Below are 22,416 nucleotides of genomic sequence, written 5' to 3' on the forward strand. Positions count from 1 at the left end.
TCCCGGGGGGTAGGCCAACATCAGATCCTATAAGTAAGTATTTTAGAGCAATTTTTATAATAATTATACAATTTTATAAACATTGATTCAGCATTTTCAAACACAGTAAGTAGGCGACACAAATTACCAAATCAATCACATACAAACTTGCAATCTAACTTTAAAAATTAATTTAATATCGTTATAAATTAGCTATGTGAATGAAAACCTAAAAACACCAAAATAATAATCGACGTACATTTCTTACACCTCTGTATTTCAAAGAAGCTAATAAAAATATTAGCCCGACGTCAGAGTCAAAGAAGCTCGCTTAATTTAATTATCTCGCCTTTTAATAATAAACTGGGCTACGGCAGACCCACTCGCCGGGCTCTTCAGCTTTGATACACAATTGAAAATATAAGTTTGTTCTTAACAAATAATTAAAATAATACAGAGTATAAACAAGGGTAGTTATAGCAACAGACTGTGATAACCACACCTAATTAACTTTCCCATTCCCCTGTGCCTCTCCACCTGCACTCGGGAGGACTTACCCTAGGCCAACCAGAATGCTATCAAAGTTGCTTCTTTTTGATCTGGACCAATTTAAAGATTCGCATGTTCACTGACACGAAAGAAGAAGACGTAATTAATTCATATATCGTGGTCTGAAGGTTAGATGTCTAAAGCTTTTGATTTAATTAACCCTTATAGGCCATGGCTTTTTAGGGTTCCGTAGCCAAAATGGCAAAAACGGAACCCTTATAGTTTCGTCATGTCCGTCTGTCCGTCTGTCCGTCTGTCCGTCTGTCACAGCCGATTTACTCGGAAACTATAAGTACTACAGTGATGAAATTTGATGGGAATATGTGTTGTATGAACCGCTACAAAAATATGACACTAAATAGTAAAAAAAAGAATTGGGGGTGGGGCCCCCCATACATGTAACTGAGGGATGAAATTTTTTTTTTCGATGTACATACCCGTGTGGGGTATCAATGGAAAGGTCTTTTAAAATGATATAAAGTTTTCTAAAAAACATTTTTCTTAAAGTGAACGGTTTTTGAGATATCAGCTCTCAAAGTCGTAAAAAGTATGTCCCCCCCCCTCTATTTTTATAACTACGGGGTATAAAATTCTAAAAAAAATAGAGGTGATGCATGCTAATTAACTCTTTCAACGATTTTTGGTTTGATCAAAGTATCTCTTATAGTGTTTGAGATAGGTGACATAATAAGTTTATTATATTTGCTGCTACGGAACCCTTTGTGCGCGAGCCCGACTCGCACTTGGCCGGTTTTTTATTAAACATTGGTTTTCGTCTTATGGGTTCAAATTCAAATAGGACTCAAAGCTGATCAATATTGTTGGTCTGTGTAGAGTGGACTAACTAAGAATAGCCCATGTTACCGAGGGGCGAACAACAATTAGCCTCAACAAAATTATCAATTGTTACTTTATTAGTTTGTTCATTACACGAGAATCTTCGCGCTTCTTACCAAATTACACTTGAGATTTAATTTTATATTTTACAATTTCATAATTTCATCCCCTTCATTGTTCCATCACTTTCATTCATTTCATTTATTTATTGAATAAGAAATTACACAAAAAAAATACAATATGCCTAATACAAGCAGCAGAAATCCATTAAGGGTTTAAGAGCTACTTAATAGTAAAATATTTTTATATCACATGCATTATTTAACAAGTAGGTATATTAGTAATTAGCTAGTAGTTATCACTTATGGTAGGTATTTAGTTATTAAATATTATAAGTTAAGTTAACACAATTCAATGAGATAGTTAAGAATACAGTACAGATTACAATAATTTTTTTATGAAACATCTCTTCAGTTGTTTTTTATAACCACAATTTAAATATACACTTTGCATATCTAGGGGCAATTCATTAATGGTTTTGGGCAGTAAGTATCTCCAATGTCTCATCCCAAAGCAATTCCGATATTTAGGCAAGATACATTTTTTTGTTGATGTTAAAATTCGAAGTGCTTTGGGGCGGGATTTATAAACTATTTGGGAAATATGATGATTTTCTTCTTTTAAAATTGACAACTTAATTTTTTCTTCTATTGGTAGGACTTTACAAAACTTAAACAGTTGTGTATAGTTATCTTTAAATTTATTCTTGATGTTTATTGGGACAATGGTTTTTAACATTCTTATCTGTAATTTATATATTTTTTCTATGTAAGTTTTATATGTACGGCCATAGCTACCTAGTCCGTAACTAATTATGGAATCTGCAAGTGCAAGATATAACATACGTAGTGTCCTATAAGGTATCTTATATTTTAGTAGGTATAGTTTACTTAGGATAGAACGTAATTTATTACAAATATAATTGATGTGTGGTTCCCAGTTAAATTTATGGTCAATAATGAGACCTATATACATATGGTTTTTCACAAATTCAAGTTTAGGGCAGTTGCACACAGGGTTGTTATTAGAGTGGAGACAGTCGTGGAGGTGGGCAGTGATAGTCGGCTCGTAGTCACTTCCTGTTCTTAGGTGAGCAGAATGTATATGCATAGCTTTGGTTTTTTGCGCGTTTATAGTGAGGCCTACATCATGTGCCCACCTGCACAGCTGGTCGAAACTACGCTGTAGTGCGCACTCGGCCTTACGTAAACATGTATTTGAAACAAGTAAACACGTATCATCTGCAAATTGGTATACCGAACCCTCCTCCAGCACATTACTCATGTCATTTACATACAGCAGGTACTCAGTCGGGCCCAGTATGGATCCCTGTGCCGTTCCTTGATGTGTAAAAATATGGTTGCTATATGTATCGGATATCTTCACAGTTGTTTTTCTATTTTTATGATAATCTTTAAACCAGTCTAGGAGAGGGCCCTGTACACCATTCTGCGATAACTTTTTATATAAGGTATTATATTGTAGGGTATCAAACGCCTTACTGAAGTCAATGAACACCGCAAGTACATGTTGTCTATTGTGCAGGTGATCATTGACCTCATTAGTGAATTGACACAGTAGTTGGGAGGTACTCCGGCCTCTCTGAAACCCAAATTGTGTGTTATTTATAATATGCTGATTACGTAGGTATTTATTGAGCTCGTCGCCGAAGTATCTCTCAACTATCTTATCTATACATGACAATATAGTTATGGGTCTATAGTTATTATAGTCAGTATGATTACCTTTCTTAAATATAGGCCGTATAATGCCAATCTTTAATTTGTCCGGGTACTGCGATGTAGTAATACAACTATTTATTAAGTGAGTGATGACTGGAGTTATTTCTTTATTTATATACTTTAAATCGGATGCTCTGATCCCATCGTACCCGGGGCTTTTTTTCTCATTTATATGACTTATTATTTTAGTTACAATTTCTTCACTTGCTTTTTTTAGGCGCATAGTAGTACTAGGTGTTATTTCATAGTTTATCGAATTCAAAATAGGCATGTTACAAGAGTTACTGATGTTTGACGCATTGTTTTCGAACTCGTTTGCGAACCTGTTAGCCAGGTCGCATTTATTTTGGTCAAAATATTTTAATAAGATAGTATCAATCGAGTTGCTTAAGTTCCCGCATAAGTTATTTATTATTGTCCAGACCTTTTTCGAATTTTTAAAGTTACTGCATATTTCATTATAGTAGAAGTTGTTTTTAGTCTTGTTAATATTTTTATTAGTTTTATTACGGTATTTGTTGTATAGTATTCTATCATTTATATCATTAGTTTTTAACCATATTTTAAGGAGCCTGTCTCTGGTCTGAATCATTTTTTTTATTTCTTTATTAGCCCATTTACAGTTCTGTCTTTTGTTTTGTTCATTTATTTTTACATATGTCGTGCAACTTTGGTAAATTGTGTGGAAATTATTAACTATAGAATTTAATATATCTTCTGGTGTTTGGTAATTCAGTGTAGGGGTCCAATCAATTTGCTTTAATTGAAGTATAACTTGTTTATTGTCGATTCGTTTTCTGAATGCTGGGGGGCGGCCAGTGCATGTACTTTGAGAATAAACTATGGTGCATCCGATGATGTAGTGATCGGCTAGTGCTACAGTTATAACGGCCGGAAGTACCTGGTATGACCCGGTACATCGTGTAAAAATATGATCAATGCAAGATTTAGTTATCTTACTGCCTTTTTTTTCTACTCGCGTATATTGCGTTATTCCGCATTCCAAGCCCTTTTCACTTAGACAGTTCAAATAGGTACATTTGTAGTTGTTTTGTTGTTTAAGATCTATATTGATGTCGCCGGTCATGAAAATATTTTCATTATTAAATTTCCCTAGTGTGCGGTTTAATTCGTTGATATAACTGGTTTTACAACCATCGGGTGGACGATAGATTGAGCATAATATTGTTTTGTAGGCGTTATCACACTCAATGGTACCCATTAATGATTCAAAGTTGATAGTTTTTGTTTGATATGGAGTGAATTTTAATCTATTGTGAATAAATAATATGATTCCCCCACCTTTCCTATGTTCCCTTAAGTTAGTGAACATAGTATAGTTATCTAATTCGAAGAATGATTTATATTTATCCTTAATATTAGCCTCTGTTATTGTTATGATATCTATTATACGATTACTAGTCGATACAATGTATTCTAAGTGAGAAAAGTTTTTTATCATAGATCGTATGTTTATATTTAAAGTTATAAGTGACTGGCAATCAGCTGGAATTGAGACTAGATAATTATTCCAGCTATCGAACGTACCTTCATTCATATTACTACAATTATCGTCCATTTAGCAATCCAGTAATAATAATAATATGATTATCAGTAAGAAATTAAAGTATGGAGTGAGTATTAGAGGACTATTACCTGTAGTAACAGAAGTAGGTTAGACCATAATAGTAATTAAGTATACAATTGAAGAATAGTACCTCCTAGCACGCAGGCTTAGGTTTCCCATCATTCTTGAACTTTTCAATATCACTCACAGATCTCACTGATTGGATTTTATCATTTTCACTTTTTCTTATTAGCACCACACCATTTTTGCACCACACAAATTTATACATGTTGGATTCCCTAAGTTCCGTCTTAGCCTTCCACAGAAGAAAGCTCGTAGCCGGGGTGAGGGCCTCGCGCAGGAAGATCCTGCCTCCCTCGCGGGCCAGCTCGGCGTTGGTCAGCGTGGCGGCTCTCGACGACTCCATCCATCCGTCGCGGCGACCTTCGCGCAGCGTCACCAGCACGGTCGGCGGGTTCCTCTTCTTTGCAGCCGGTGCACGGGATATCTTAGTCTGTGCTGCCATTATATCCTCAGCGTTTAGCTTCAACTTCTCGCAGATCTGCTTGGTGACTGCCATAGGGTCTTCCTTCTCATTTAGTTGGATTCCGCATATTTCAAGGCGGTTGTTAAATTGAAGCTGTTCGATCGAATTCATCTTTTGTTCTAGTAGATCGTATTTCATTTGTATATTTTTATATTTGTTGTTTAGATCGGTTTGGTGGCTCGTCAGGGACTTGATTTTAACTTCGTACTTTTCAATTTGTTCCTCATAGTCATCTATCTTGTCGGAATAGAATTTCAAGCTGCGCTGTATTTCGTCTCTAATCAAATCTCTTATCTCACGCCGCATGTCGACCAGGAATTTTTCGTTGATGCTGTGTTGCATTTTGGTAGCTGTTGCAGTGGCTTCAGTGTCCGTGTCTTCATCAGCGTCCGGGAGAATGATCGAGATCCTCTTCGGTTTAACGGTTGCAGCGCACGCGCGGCATTTCCAATCTACCGCCTCCGTAGAATAAAGAGCGGCTAGCTGATCGTTCGTTATCGAAGCACAGGCGGCATGAATCCATTTGCTACATTTGCTACACTGAATACCCGGTGACTTCTTCGAGACAACTTTATTACACTTGCTACATTTACTCATTGTGACTTTTGGATTAGCACGCAATAATAATTAGATAATGCGCGACCACGACCACCCGTGTTGCGCGCGGGAACCGGACTGTGACTTAATTAATTGTAACATTGAAGTTATTATATTAGGTAGGTATATTTTGTGTAGTATTTTTATACGCGTATTAAAAAGTTCTTAGATTATTTTATTTATGTACAAATTGTAGCTGAGTCATATTCTAAATTGTGGTTTGAGGGAAGATATTATACTCTTTATTACCCGTGGTCCCTACCACCGTATGGCATACCACGGGCAATATTTAACAGAACGATCTTTGTAGCTTAAAATTATACTGAGCAGCGTATAGGTACACTTTTATTTTAACATTACCTATGTTTCATTATACTTTTCACAACACAATTATACGTTTCATAAAGCATGAAAGTAACATGAAAATTTTCCAAATGGCAGCACACTCACGCCATCTCGTGTGAGCGCGGGGAACTAGCAACGCCATCCTTCTTACCGCCACTGCACTGTAATTAAAGTTCGTTTACTTAAAAACCACATTTAAAATGTGCTTAAATGCCATCGAAGGATGCATGAAACTTCTAGAAAATTGCCTCCTTGTGGTGAAGGTTTAGTTTAATGTGCTGTGGTGTAGCTAAAATTTGAGTTTTGCAAATATTCAAAGGGAGTGACTTTTTTTTACTTTGCTTTACTTTTTCATGTATTCATTGGTAATCAAACTAATCAATCAAAACGTTATTCTGGCATCATCATCGTACCTACCACGCAAATACATTATCTAACTATCCAAATACAGGCGGTTTATATGATGAAAGAACAGTGTAATGCAGATTTTTCCAGTTCCATAGTATATAACCTAGAGGTCACGAGTCACGACCTAACTAATAACACGAATACGATTACCGTTATCGCCCACTCTACCCGTTTTCCAACCCACTGATTTTCAAATATACCTATTAGTATGTTAAGCTAAATAGCTATATTAGTATGAATATAATACGATAAGGCCCGTTTTTCAGTAATAAGATAAAATTTATCTGGAGAAAAAATTATGCAATCTTGTGCGGAAACATAAATGCAGAGATTGGCAGCTAAATCAGGCCATCGACCACTTTCATACAAAGTAGACGAAATATTTTATTCATTTCATAGAGGAGAAAAATAAGAATAGAAAATATAAAAAGTATGTAACCTCTGCCGTAAAACATGAATCATGTTGTGGTTGGTACAGAAACAATTTTACCTACAACTGAAATGTTTTCCCAACCATTTGCACGTATGTACACTCTTCAACGCATTGACACGTCTGCAAACATATTCTCCATCCCGAAACAAGACACGCGGTAAACAAAACTCAATAAGCAAATCAGCTAAAACAACATTAAAGCAGTGTACAGAGTTCAGGGTTGTCACCGCGCCCCCTAGTGACGCCTTCCGACGGCCCACGACAAGTCGGCAAAGATTGGAAGCTAAATGGCGAATAAAGTTATTTGCCATGAATGCCTCCGGGCACAAATTTCAATTATTGGCGCATCCGAATAGTTTTGTAGCACCCCTGGTATAGGCGGGGTGTAAAGTTGCTAAGAATTAGTGTTTAGGATTACTTTGAGTTGTGACGGTTTTTATTATGCGTTTTCTATAATAATATAATTATGTAGTAAGTAAATCTTTTGAAAGTAATGATTCTATTATTATATATTATATATTATTGGTATTCATTAGGTATATTAAATAAGCATAGATATTATGTGTAAGTACCTAGCTAGGTATAACCATTAAAATTTGACTATTGCACAGATTTTCTTTAGCTATGTAAGTAAGTTAAGTAAATTTATTTTATGTGTGTGTACAAATAAATAATATTCTATCATCTATCTATCTATCTATAAGTATATCGAAATCTGTAAATTATTTTATAAGTTTAGGAAGTTTATTTTATGTGTGTGTACAAATAAATAATATTCTATCATCTATCTATCTATCTATCTATAAGTATATCGAAATCTTTAAATATTTTTAATATTACTTTAATCCTAATATTCTTGAGGTAAAAGCAAAGATTATGAAAGTAATTCTAAAACGACGGTCGACGCGACAGTACAAGAATTGGGCGTATTTGTCGCGTTAAGGGGTCAAAATATTTTATTAGCCTAGCGACTTTAACTGTATAGCGGGTGACAACTAGATTACTGAGCCCCATGGAGCCCTATGGAGCCCTACGAGCCCTCCGGCCGTGGGCACCCCTTTTATTTACAAATTGGCTGGTCTGTTCGACGACTGCTCTGATTCGCTCGGAATGAGTTTCTGTTACATCATATGTGTCACCTCTAGCAATTATTTCCATGAATTTTCATGTAGCCTGAAAGTTGAAGTTTACAAAGGCAAGACCTTTGTATAACAAAGCATGGAAAAAACACAAATACTATGTACCTAAATACCTTATTCAAAAATCCTTTTGGTCACCTATAAGCCTATAACTATCCATTAGAGGATTTCAGTCGTAATCATTACTATACACGTTCTTATCAAAAGTATGTAAAGTATTTAGAAATATTTTATTTTTTACCTATTCAGTTTCCTATTACGGTACAAGATGTTCTCAGCAAAGTTTTCCAAAACCAACAACATATTCTACATTATATACCTACTATATACCCAAGTAACTAACGGTAAGATAATCGGTTCCCTCGCTCGAACGCGTCGCAAATCACTGGTTAAAATATTCATGAAAGATTCCCCCAACTCGGGCGCCGGCCCTTTAACTTGTAAGTAATAGACTGCCGCCACCTACACTACGCCAATATGTACTCTCAACGTTTATAAGCCATTATGATTACGGAATAGGGTGCTAACCTAGCTTTTTAGTTTTAAGTGTGCATTCATTGATATTTCATTAATGTACCTAATGTTCACGGTTATTGCATATGTTATGCAATACGAAATAAAATAGTTACTACAAGGTCGGGTAGGCAGAGATTATGCTTCTGAAAAGTGAAACCACATGACGTCCGTCCAGATCAAAGTGATCTTTCCCCGAGTAGGTATTAAGATCTGCTACGGAAATTGAATATTTTTTTTAGAATTTATAACTTTATTTTACATTTTAAATATAATGGGTTATGGATGTGAATCTAAAAAGTGTTTATTTGTCTTGTGCAAATTTATGGCCAGAACGAGCAGGTACGAACGAACAGTTTTGTTTTTTGTATATATTTTTTACGCCAAATCCACGTTACATTAAATTTTATAAGCAGAAGGTACGCTAAGTACGTTTTCAGTACATTTCTTGACGCATTTTCTTTCAGGATGTGTGACAAAACGAAGCCAAAAGCCGTTCACGTGTCCTGGAAGAGAAGTGTATTAGACGGTAAGACCTTACTCGTGACGGCTATTGCAATATGTTGTACGATTCTGCTATTCTTTTAACATTTTTTCTTAAACCATTTTTAACAAAATATGTGTACATACACATATTTTTTTTAACCTACGTATGTTTAATGAAACTATCATGTGAATAAAATGGTCACCCATTGACTGATGACTTCTCGTCAATTAGTTAGAGGGTGCAATATTTTTTTACAGATTTATCTAGCATTCAGAAGTCTGTTTAGTTTGGTAGCTTGCTTCAAGCCATAGAACAGCCGTTAAAGTACCGTTTAAATACGCGGCCGCTACAAGTCACCGAATTACTGCTAATTTGAATATTAACTTGACGAAAATGAAAATAATTATGTATGTAGATAGGAAATAAAAACATTAAAAATAAGAATGTATAAGTAACCTTCTTCTTTTTTGGAAGTCGGTTAATAAAGTGACATGAAATACTTTCAGCATTAGGTCGCAGTTTCGTAGCAGGGTCATAGAGCAGGCAATAAAAAGGCGGCACGGCCGTACCATCACTTATATACTGTTTTCTGGAATCAATTCAGACCATTTTCGATTCATTTACTAGAACTGGCCTGCAGGTGGCTGGGGGCCGCGCCTCAGTTCCAATCACCGTCGTCGTCTCCGGGGATCCCGCGAACAATTCTATTTGCCGTGTTATTGTCACGGCTTTTGGCGCATACTTTCAAAAATGCTTCCTCAGGTTTCACTTGTTCTTAAAGTTACAAGATACAGTAATAGGACATACGAGTAGTAGTTCCGAGGCAGAATAGGTTAGATTGGCGATAATATATTTAACTCCACCATGCACCATAGACAAATCCTCCACTCATACTCATATGAGACATATTAAACACAAACAAACACTTTAATCCACTGGCCTCCTCTAAACGTAGGGTTTTCCGCTTGGAAAATGAATTGGATAAGTTTAACTTACAGTCACAGCGCACTGTCTTTTTTTGTAGTTTTTTTACGGAAACACATAGTAATAATTTAAACCATAAATAAATAAGTGGGTATTTAATATCTCCCAAGCTAGTGCAACAAATAAATTTGAATTAGGAATTCACAGAACTCGTATTCATTGTTCGTCTCATCTAGAAGTCGCGATTGGAGAATGTTCGTGACGTAGCGCTACGCCTCGCTACGAAACTCGTAGCAGCATCGCACGACGCAAAAACTACCTTATCCCTCACCAGTTACGATCCAAACTGGAACAAAATATCAATGTGGATACTGGTGCAGTTGGCAGGCTAAACCGGTAATTATCGGTTTGCTTCTGACGTGCGCTATTAAAAGTATCTTGAGTCAGCTTTGATGATTTCTTTTGTTGAAAATGGCAAGTTACTTTTAGATGTTGGAGAAAATTGTTGGGTGTCAGATAAAGAAGTTTTATAAAAAAAATATACGGCGTTACTGTACTTATGTGAACTTTTTAATACAATCATCATCATCATCATCATGATTTAATACAAATGTATACTTATTTATTAATATGGTACGCAAATAATTTCCCCTAATGATTACGTTATTATAACGTAAGTGTGCAAAAAATGCATAAGTACACTCGTAATAGAGAGTGGTTAAACCGTTTCTTAATGCAAATTAACCGTTTGATTCGTTTATAAGTGGCCTATTTTGTTGCGCGTAATTGGAAATAATAATATTATCCTGTATTATTACTGTATTACCGTGTGGATTGCGTACTTTAGTAATTAGGTTGGATATAAATTTATTACTTAGTGTGTATTAGTAGAGAGGTCAAATAATGTCAATACCCTGGAGGCAAACACAGGTAGTTAAGTAGGTATATAAACTTAGTTAATATGATAATATCTCATATTTTTTCCTTTAACTCCTTTTATATTGCTAGCGATTTCAGGGCTAAGTACCCGGGAGGGACACATAGAAAACCAGCAAAAACTCATAACACCTCTGTTTTTCGACTTCAGAATACTTAATTGAGAGTATATAAGGGCTATATCTGATCCCTTTTTATTTATTTCCACTTTCGTAAAATCTAACCACTTTTATATGAAGTATGTACCTACTTATTAAAAGCTATTTGGGTTGAAAAACCATTTCGCAAAAAATGTGTTCCCAAAGCGACCAGGCATTCGACCCTAATGTGAAATGTTTTGATGTGGAACGGGGAAAGAATGCTCCATGTTAGGTCCCCTGATAGTTATTTGATATGATTTATTCATACGTACGCATCTCAGCCCGTCCGCGTAGGGTTTGTTCTTTCAGGACCAATATTTACGATCGTTGATTTATTAAGTTTGAAACTTAATTTAAATTATGACAAGAATTGATGATTGTTATATTCGGCCAGTAATCGTGCACGGCTGAAGAATTTATAACAACGCAACGTGCTGTCCTCGGCATCTTTTCAAGGCTTAATAGTAAGTATTAAATTGATTTATTTTGATGATTGAATTTGATTTATTTAATGTTGTACGATTGATTTGTCGGGTTCTACCTTTTTTGGCATAAGATTTATTTGCCTAATCTCGTATTGCATTGTAACTTTTGGTCAAAGTCTCGTTACGCCGAAAATCGTATGGCATAAATCTCGTTTAGTAAAAAGTTATTTCGCATAACATTGTTTAGCCTAATAATGGTATGGCCAAATCTTGAATAGCCTAATAATGCTATGGCATAGGTTTATACAAAGTAATATTATTCGTTTGGCTTTAACTTTGACGGAGCGTCTCCCTACATAGCGCAAACTGGTGCCTTGTATTGTTTCCGCTGTTTGGAAAACGCTCCGCTCCGCTTCGCTGCGCTCCGCATTGGTTTTGATGAACATGTGCACCTAATACGCTCCTCCTCGCTTTGCTCGTCGTCGCACCTATTTTTAGGTTTCGATCTCATGGGGTTTGTAATAATTATATTGGTCGTTAACTTTCGATTTTTTGATCATACAATATCGTGATTTTCGGGATGTAGGAGAAAAATACCACAATTTGTACATTTACTACATACTTAATATATTATGTATTAAGATAACATTAGGAGAAACAAGATTATACATAGGTATAGACGAACATAAATTTGAGCAAACGAAACTTAGGTGTTTAAAGACTGTGCCTAAAGAGTTTTAGACGAAACGAGCCTTATGCCACATAAGTCTTGGCAAAGTGATGGTTCGGCCAAAAAAGTTTAGACCATACGAGTTATGCGAAATGAGTTTTGGTCAATAAAGATTATGCGAGATGAGCGGAACCCGATTTGTCGACTTGCCCCTGACCAGTGTTATGATATTATGTTACACATAAACACTCAATAAGTTTGGATTTCATATATTTAGATAAACAATGAGGTAAAAACTGACTTTTTATGTTATGAACATAGGTTCAACAACGGAGTCCAAAAGAGACTACACGCTTTTCCCCGTCGAATGAAATGGAAGTTTATTTAATAGAAAATACTTTGGTAAATCTATTTATAAAGCCGTTATGGGAGTTTTTATTTTAAAGCTTGTGCCAACGCTATACGCTTGTTATGCAAATGTGTAAAATGGAGGGGTGGGGGGGCGTTGTTTACAAAGTAAAGTGTGTTAGTAACGGTGCCTGGTAATTTTTGTGGTTAAACATTTTACCCACGGTTTTATATTATTATGTAAGTATTTAGCATTTAGTGTTAGAGGGGCATGAATATTGTGAATTATGATACATGTGTGTTAAATAGGTAGTTAGATTTTATTTCTTTCGTGTTTGAAATTGACAGATTTTTGGGGTAAGAGTATAGCTTAATCGTAAACTCATAAGTGTCGTTACATAAAACCCGAGTCCACTTTGTTCTATGTAACATAAGTGATATATAGTTTCATTTTGAGGCAATCTTATCGGTAATATACATATAATATCTTTAGAATAACTAGCCTATCGTAATTTAATTCATATTTGAGTAAATCAAACCCTAAATCAGAGGCTGAAGATAATAATACCACAAGTAGCACCCACACCCACAACATCACAACCCACCATCAAAACGACTTCGAACAGAGATTATAATAATAAATTAAAAGCATGTCACTAGAGTGCTCTGGAAATTCAAAGCAGAAGGTACAGTCGCCGCCACAATCCTCATAAAGAATTCACGAGCGGCCGCCCGCCCCGTAATCTCTGAGTGGAGGATTCTGCCCGCCCCGCCCACCGACAGCACTAGCTGCCTTATGTAATGGACTGTGCCTACGGTTGTTGGAGATTTGGGTATTAAATATACAGTCTGTGGTTGTAGCATTAACACTCGATTGTAAAATGGAGATGTTATGATTTTCGGTTTCATCAACATGCATTTAGCTGAGGTTTTCAGGAGCCTATGCAAATTTTATGGTTATGTTTTTGTTAATATTGTTTCTTTATAGTGTCTACGGCAAACGAACCTGTCTGCTTAAGTAATAAGTTCCCACATAGACTTCACCGTCATCAGGCCCGCAGCATATGTGAGGGCACACAGGGCAATGCACATACAACTCATATCATGGATATCCGAGAATGGCTACATGGAAATCCATTTTAAATGATATCAAGAAAACCTTTGTTATACACAGTCATAAGTAGGCGGTTATAGTGGCTGTTATTTAGGTACATTATTTTATTATCTATGAAGTGAATTCAACATCCTTCCATTAAAACATCAACCGTCGCATTCCATATTTGAATAAAGAATTTATTCACAATTTTCAAAGAAAAATCCCATCCAGCCAGTATTCGAGGCGCTACGTTCAGGAACAGAGTGGCCCATGCATATTTTATCAGTTGCTAATGCGACGCACTGGCTGCCCACCGACGTAAGCGGATTTCCGAACATAAATGGTGGTTCCAGCTTTTACTTGTTTCGTAAATGCGTGAAGTAATGTTTTTGTTGCTGCATCTATCATTTTCGTGCTTGTATTCTTTTGACGCAATCCGATTGTGCACTCGATAGTAATTACTTAACCCTTTAACTGATGATGGCAATATACGTGCCACCATCTTATAGGCCTGAGAATTCTAAAAGTTTATTCGATCTTGCTACTGGAAACGTCACTAATACATAGCTGAATGCACATCAGTATTTTTTTTCTTCAATCAAATCAATTAGTAGTGCCAACTTTAAAAAAAAAAATGTCACTTGAAATAAAATTGCCTCATTTCAAAAGTACAAAGTTTATTTAAAAATATCTCATCAATCCTGCAGATAAAAATGTGAGTAACCTTCTTTTTTATATAAACATGTAGTATAGAAGACGATATGATCACTATTTATAAAAAAAATCGACATTTTTTATTCGAATTTCAATTTTTTTGTGGTGGCCATATATATGCCACTATCAACTTGTAGGTACCTACATGGTGGCAATATAATGTACACCGCCAGTCCAAACCCCGGCAAAGCTCCGCTCCCTCCCTGCTTCCTCCAGACAACGATCCACAATGATGCGGAACAAAGTCCCACCAGATGATGCCACCGCCCATGAGCCGGAAGACATGCCCGGCACTCCAGATGGCACGACTTCCGAAGATGACCCGGAAGAACCGGACCCAGAACAAGCTTCCACCCAAAACGATTCGGTGAGGGCACCCACAGGCGACGACGCTCCACCCAGCTCGACGGCACCACCGTCCCCACCCCCACCAGCCTGCCAATCTCCCCCACCCACCAGACCCCCAAGCACCTCAAGACCAACACCAGAGACTCTACACCGAAGTCCCCCAGCCACAAGACCCCAAAGTGCCTCAACATCTGCACCAACATCTCACCAACATCAAAGCCGCCCAGCTGCAAGAGCACCAAGCAACGCAGAACCAACCGCATCCCCCAACACACCAGACAGGCCAGACGAAAATGAACCCCCGGACCCCCCCGTCCCCAGACCCAGACTCGGACGAAGATGAGACCGACTGGAAAAAACAAGAATGGACCCAGAAACCAGATCAGCCACCCTGATACTCCGAAAGTTCAATCCCCAAAACAGCCTCCAAACAGAACGAAACCTCCGACCCACCCCTCTCCACTCTTCAGCGATGACGCACCAAACACCACTGTGGACCAAACCAATTTATACCAAGCCATGATTTCTTCTTTAGTGGTTGGTGTATAATTTCTCGATCCTACTTGTACAGCGTATAAATTAGTTTGGTCCACAACAATGTCCAGCACGTCATCACCAAAGAACAAAGAAAAGCAGGTCAGAGGCCCCGCTCCGCCCGGAAGCCGCTCCGAAGACCGAACCCTCGGAGCACCAAAGCAGCCGAGATCCGGCCCCCGGGTCCACTCCTGCTCCCCCCAACCAGTCCCATCCTCACCCGAATCCGAAGACGAGAAATCCGAAAGCTCACCCCCATCCAACCCATCCGGCATGCTAGAGGATGCAACCGGCTCCGCGCCACCCGGCACTCCCGCAGCCGAGCGGCCCCGACGCCGGGGAGACACCAGTGCAGACACCGAAGCACCCCGAGGTCCTGCAGCCGAAAGACCTCGACACAGAGCCTCCGGTGCCTATCCCGAAGCGCCCGGAAGTCCAGCAAGTGAAGGAGACCGACAAGCCGATGAGGACGGAGACGACAGCGCCGCCGAACCAAGCAGAACGCCACCACCTGCAAGCACCCTCACCAAACCACCCCGGGCAGAAACCCGTTCCGAATACGACTCCCCCAAACCATCCCCAGAAACCACCATCCGGAACACCAAACGCGTCCCCCAACTCATGGGAAACAGCATCATCCGACAAGACCCCACTCCGCCTCACTCCACTCATTGCAGATCACTATCCAAAAGAAACAAAGAAAAAACAAAACTCCACCAAAGTTTAAACCGGCAGTGTACATTATATTGCCACCATGTTTTTTTCATATAAAAAATATATATTTTTTAATTTTTTTTTCGAATTTTAATAAAGCTTTACATATATAACCCATACCCAAAGTTTCATTTTTCTGCTACACTTGGATCTTTCTGCTGGTTAAAGGGTTAATTTAAACTAAGTATTTAAAGATTAATAAGATGACACAGTAAAAGGGGATATACTTAGGTACTAAAAACATTTATTTCCATACTTCTCAAAACACGAAGTAGAAAAAATAGTGCAAGATTACCTATCTCGACTGAAAATCTGAAGAATGTCCCGCTTTATTAGATTCCATAAGCTCTATTCATCGTTTTTTCTCTCCCTCCTCGTCTTTGAAGCGAGGCAGCGGAGTAGGCGCATTAGTGAATAATGCCACCTCATTCGATCCCGCGTATTAGACGGGAATTCTCCGTCACTATAATAGCCTGCGAATATTAGCCGCTTACGTCGGTAGCGGCTCCCAAACTACAGTGCGTATCTAGTCTACAGAATATGGATTATATGTAAGTGCGTATAATAATTGTATAGGTACTGTTTGATTTGGCTAGCTGGCATAGGTAGGTACATAATGATTATAAAGTCATAACTATAATTACAATAATATAGAGAAACATTAAAGTTTTTCTTATGCAATTAATGGATATTGGATACCGCTATTTTTAATCTGGGATCTTTATACCTGTCGACAGCCCTTAATTCCCTATCGCCATACACTTTCACTTTTGTGCCACCCTGTATAATCAGAAGTTTGAGAGCTACAGGATGTGGCATAACAAAAAATGTTGTGCGATCACCTGTGTGATTCTATTAGGAATTACGCAGGATCAGAGTAATGCCTCGAGTTAATACCTCGTTCTCAATTATGTTCAGAATACGAAAATATTCTCGACTAATACCCTTACACGTGTTTACTGTGTGCGGTTATAGTGAGATATAGCCCAGGAAACCATAACCCGCTAAACGATACACTTTAGATGTAGGTACAGAATATTAAAGTACTACCTATACATACCTGTAGACATCATCATCATCATCATCATCATCGGTGCGTCCTGCCAGTGATGACGTATGGTGCAGAGACGTGGACACTGACGGTAGGACTGGTCCACCGATTTAAAGTCGCTCAGCGTGCTATGGAGAGAGCTATGCTTGGGGTTTCTCTGATGGATCGTATCAGAAATGAGGTTATCCGTCAGAGGACTAAGGTTACCGACATAGCTGTCAAAATATGCAAGCTGAAGTGGCAGTGGGCTGGTCATATCTGCCGAAGAACCGATAACCGTTGGGGTAGACGAGTTCTCGAGTGGAGACCACGAACAGGCAAACGCAGCGTGGGACGCCCTCCTGCCCGCTGGACTGACGACCTTAGGCGGGTGGCGGGTAGTGGTTGGATGAGGAAGGCCGAGGACCGAGTGTTGTGGCGCTCCTTGGGAGAGGTCTATGTCCAGCAGTGGATGATCATTGGCTGATGATGATTTGGGAATTCAGGGAACCCAGGGACTAACTAAAGGACATACAGCGGTATTATTTAATTAATGAACCTATAGGTACCTAATCATAATTTATTTTTGAAATAGGTAAGTAACTTAAAAAAAGTATTAGTGCCTCTCGTCCAGTTTAGGAAGAACTACACGTTTGTCATCGCAGAAAATCAGATTATTTTTAGTTAGTAGATCAGTTTTTTGAATACTCAACAAAGAATCTTTATTCGCCGCTTTTCTTCCAGTTAAAGTCCTTCGTTCTTTCACCGAAGCCCCCTTTGTAGTTCGTAATCTCGTCAGGAGCTATCCACTGGCCACTGCCCACCGATTCGGGTTCTCTGATCATTCGTACAGAAAGTGGAATGTTTTCTATCTCATTATTTTTATACTTATACTTAAAAACTCCACTGTCCCGCGTGGGAAAGAGGTTCTATCCTTCAAAATCTCAATAAAAATAAACGGTTTTAAGGTAAAAGGTTGGTTTGAGACCTTGAACTAAAGAAACATGTATTTTTGTTCGATATGCTGTTAAAAGCAAAGTAATTTAATCATATTACCAATGTAATGAATGTATAAATTTATGTTACTTATGTTCTTATTTCAGGTAATTTTTGTGCTTCGCGCTACGAAAGTTGGTTGCGTAGCATAATTTTCGTAGCAACACAACAAGTACGGGAAAAGTACCTTTAGATAGATAGATAGAATATTCTTTATTTGTACACACACATAAAATAAATTTTAGTATAGTAATGTAGTAATACTTGCATAGTTTTTATATCCTAGCTTTTCTTTGCTATGTTAAAGAGCTATAGCATGTGTATGTATAGCTAGTAGTAGTCGTTTTTTCTTTATTTTTCTATTAGTAGGTTTGAGTTTTGATGCCACAACTTCCTGAATCAGTCCGTACCTAAGTCCATGTCAGAGCTAATTCTGGCGAGGTGACTGAGGCTTACCGCGGCTTTGTATGGGCATCTGTGAGGCTTTGTGGCGCAGCTTACACTACCACCAAGAATTTTCTCGACAGATTGCCTCCGAAAGTGAAATTAGATTTGTTGAGAAATACTTTTGTCAATAGTTGCGGATCCGTATACATTCTAGGACTTCAGTATATTGGTATAATGTTATTGATTTACTTATCACAACAATAATTTTTAAAGTTACTAACATTAGCCTTTAAAACATACTTAAAATAAATTATAGTATTTTCTAATTGCTAATGATTTCTAAAAAAATAACAGAGTAGATAGCTCCATACAAAACGCTTTCCTTTTGGATTAAGTATCAAATGAGTTTAATATTATAAGGATGATATTTTCATAGAATTCAGTCGGAAAATTATAGGCAATATACATATATTCGTTATAGCCGTGTGCAATTTTAATAATATGTTATATTCTTTCAAAAAAAAAATACCGATTGGTACGAAAGCATTCACACAATTTGGGTCTTAACTATATTATGTATTAGTTGGTATATATTATTATAGGGTAAACTTACGAAGTACTGCCCTCGGACCTTACTGACCAAACCAAATATTCACACCTCCGTGAGTCCGCGCTCGCTCCCCGCATCGGCCGAGTCCTTTGTGGCGGTCAGTCGGCGCCGTGAAGATAACAATGTGGTTTCTTTGACAAGTTTTCCATTTTCATGCGTCTGGATAAGTTGAGAGAAGTCCGCGTACGCTTGGACGATTGTTGTGGTCGTAATGGGTGAAGGTACTGTAATTTTGTTAATTTAGTTGTATACCTAAGGGAAACTGCTGGACAGTAGTACCTTTTGGCACATGTCGAGATTATACGAGTAAAAGTAGGTGAAAACTATTAAAGTTAAATAAAACACAAGAACCTACACAAATATGTTTTTATCCGAGGGCCTAAAACAGGCAAAACTATAATACTTAATATGTCTCAGATTTGCTGAGGAGTGATTTCAGTGATTTCACCGACTGCATGGAGCCTGTCACTGTAGATTTAGCAAAACCCACTATTGTCAACATCAGATACAAAGCAGGGCAATATACATAGTGTTATTTTATGTACAGTCATCCTTACTGTAACCTATCCATAAGCCATAAGATAATGAATGGCATCGTTCTTCTAACAAATTGTTACACAAGCAATCTATGCCACTGTGTCCAATGGTTCGAACTGACACGCTATAATACAGCAAATTGATATGAAATTCCTTGTCAACGCAACAATGGTCACCCATCGCCATTGGCCCAGCACTACGAATAATACAACCTACACCACAAAATCCACCTTGGTATATGCGAACAAGGTTCATTTTCAGGTACAATAGTGCTGTATGAACATTCGATTATACACACGGTTGGTCAAGTATTTGTCAATTAGTCACAAATTTAATATACTCGTACATTGGTCCACCTTTGTATCGCGTTTTGGGCAGGATTCCTGGATAATTACTGCTACGTTACTGGAACACAGTACACGACATAGTTCACTAGTTAGTACTACGGAGTAATTCATGTATGATAGTAGGTATTTCAGTATATTAAAATGTATATGTCGCAGGCAACTGGTTTAATCTCCTGTTTGATTGAACCACTAGCCCGTTCATTGGATGGCGCTGTTCAGTTGTATGACTAGGCCGAACGTTGATTGTACAAGCGTCACAAAACGTCCAACTAGTTAGCTGACTTAAAATCAGTCAGGTGGTGAATAAAACAAATATGGCGTCTAACAGCTAACAGCTGACACAAAAAGCACCTATATTGTTACCCCCTTATTCATAGAAAAGTTACAATACGTTTTAACTAATAAACTGTTTTGTCCCTCTCTGTCAAAGAACAAATTGATCTTTGTCGGAGAGGGACAAAACAGTTTATTAGTTAAAACGTATTGTAACTTCTCTATGAATAAGGGGGTTAGTTTTTTGCAAATAATTTAGCTTTAAAGTGCGTTATTTGTGTTAAAATAGTGTGACAACATGGATTTACCTATTATTACGCCGCGGGCGGATAGTTTCAAAGAAAAAAAGTGGCGAAACTGGATAATTATGAACAACAATATGAAGGTACGTTTATTGGTATTATTTAGTTTATTTGTGAGATAAGAGCTTTGTAACATTGTCTTTTTGTTTACTCTTGTCTGGTGATGTTCACCCTAACCAGACATTACAAAGTTGCTATACTATATCCCATTCAACGACCTCGCTGAATGACGTTCAGTCAAGACGTCGAACGTTACAATCAACGACTTGACGAGTTGTCCTTTAGTCATACAACTGAACAGCGCCATCCAATGAACGGGCTAGTGGTTCAATCAAACAGGCCATTAAACCAGTTGCCTGCGACATATATATATATATGGATTATCTTGAAGTTGGACTTAAATGAGCTAAAAATCTTTGTAGCAAAATTAGGCTGAAAGTTGTTTCTCAGGGCAGTACACTTTAATTTATTAGTTATTTTTATACGCTTTACAATCATTTCAAGTAAGTAAGAATAATTATATGTATTGTTTGTATAAATATGTGTAAGAAGCCATAAGTTATTACCAATACCAAAACATCAGAACCCCATGTAAAAATTTGCACCTCTATAAATGGGTTAAAAATGGAGTGCATGAAGTTTGAACAGTGAATGATATTGATGATAAATAAATAATAAAATTGTTCAAATTGAATGGTTCGACCCGCCACGGCTGACTCCGCTACCCCTCGCTAAGTTCGTCTGGCTAATCTAACTGTGGGAGGGTTATTTCTTGCAGAACACGCGAAACTTTCAGATGATTCAAAAATAAATAGTCGTGTTAGAAGTTTTAAATGTGTATTTATTTAAAGTACATAAACGTATTATTTATTACATGTCGAATTTCCCAACAACCTGCCTGCCTTTAGCATTCAGAGTCATCAGAGATAATGTAGTAATAAGTCGTTTTTGAGTTTATTTTTATCATACTTACTTGAGAAATGTCATTATTTTGAAAAAGATAGGTCAGTACTAAACCGGGGTTTACATATACAATGGCAATAAAATTGCAAAAGTCGACTTGTGCGTGTAAACAGGTGCGGCAAGCATACGTAGGTACTTTTTCAAGTTTTATTATACTTACCTATAATTTTTACTTGTTAGGTATTTCATCTGAACCTCCAGCTTGTACTATACAATTCGGCCACATCGACCGCCTCTCAAATTCTTTTTCATGGCCAATTTAAAATATAATACATTCGTTGGCTATGAATGACCCTTGGAATCTAATTTTCGCCTCAGTAGAATGGACGGTGGGGCGCTAACACATCATAAAGTCTCTTCATAGAGGGACGCGGGATGGTACATTGATGAATTTGAACATAAATTTCTGAAAATTTTCATACCGGACGCATGAACTAAAAAACTTTTTTAAAAATTCAATTTTTTTTTTAAATATGGAGTTCCTAACAATGTTTGGGTATACCGTACTATAGTAACAAAACAAACGGAAAAAACCGGCCAAGTGCGAGTCGGGCTCGCGCACAAAGGGTTCCGTAGCAGCAAAATTACAGTTAAATCAACCTATCTCAAAAACTATAAGAGATACTTTGATCAAACCAAAAATCGTTGAAAGAGTTAATTAGCATGCATCACTTCTATTTTTTTTAGAATTTTATACCCCGTAGTTATAAAAATAGAGGGGGGGGGACATACTTTTTACGACTTTGAGAGCTGATATCTCAAAAACCGTTCACTTTAAGAAAAATGTTTTTTAGAAAACTTTATATCATTTTAAAAGACCTTTCCATTGATACCCCACACGGGTATGTACATCGAAAAAAAAAATTTCATCCCTCAGTTACATGTATGGGGGGCCCCACCCCCAATTCTTTTTTTTACT

The 22,416-nt window shown here is 37.5% G+C and overlaps 2 protein-coding genes across 2 annotated transcripts; one reads left to right on the top strand and one right to left on the bottom strand.

Moving 5' to 3' along the window:
* Positions 1-4,888: 4,888 nt before the first annotated feature.
* Positions 4,889-5,623, bottom strand: LOC125490605. Its single transcript, XM_048630399.1, has one exon. The coding sequence runs from the start codon at positions 5,621-5,623 to the stop codon at positions 4,889-4,891; it is 735 nt and encodes a 244-aa protein (XP_048486356.1).
* Positions 5,624-15,621: 9,998 nt separating this feature from the next.
* Positions 15,622-16,065, top strand: LOC119691178 (alpha carbonic anhydrase 8-like). The gene has a single exon (XM_048630400.1). It carries the CDS (start codon positions 15,622-15,624, stop codon positions 16,063-16,065), a length of 444 nt encoding a protein of 147 aa, XP_048486357.1.
* Positions 16,066-22,416: the final 6,351 nt, after the last annotated feature.

Source organism: Plutella xylostella, chromosome 25 (assembly GCF_932276165.1).
Source record: "Plutella xylostella chromosome 25, ilPluXylo3.1, whole genome shotgun sequence".
NCBI lineage: Eukaryota > Metazoa > Arthropoda > Insecta > Lepidoptera > Plutellidae > Plutella > Plutella xylostella.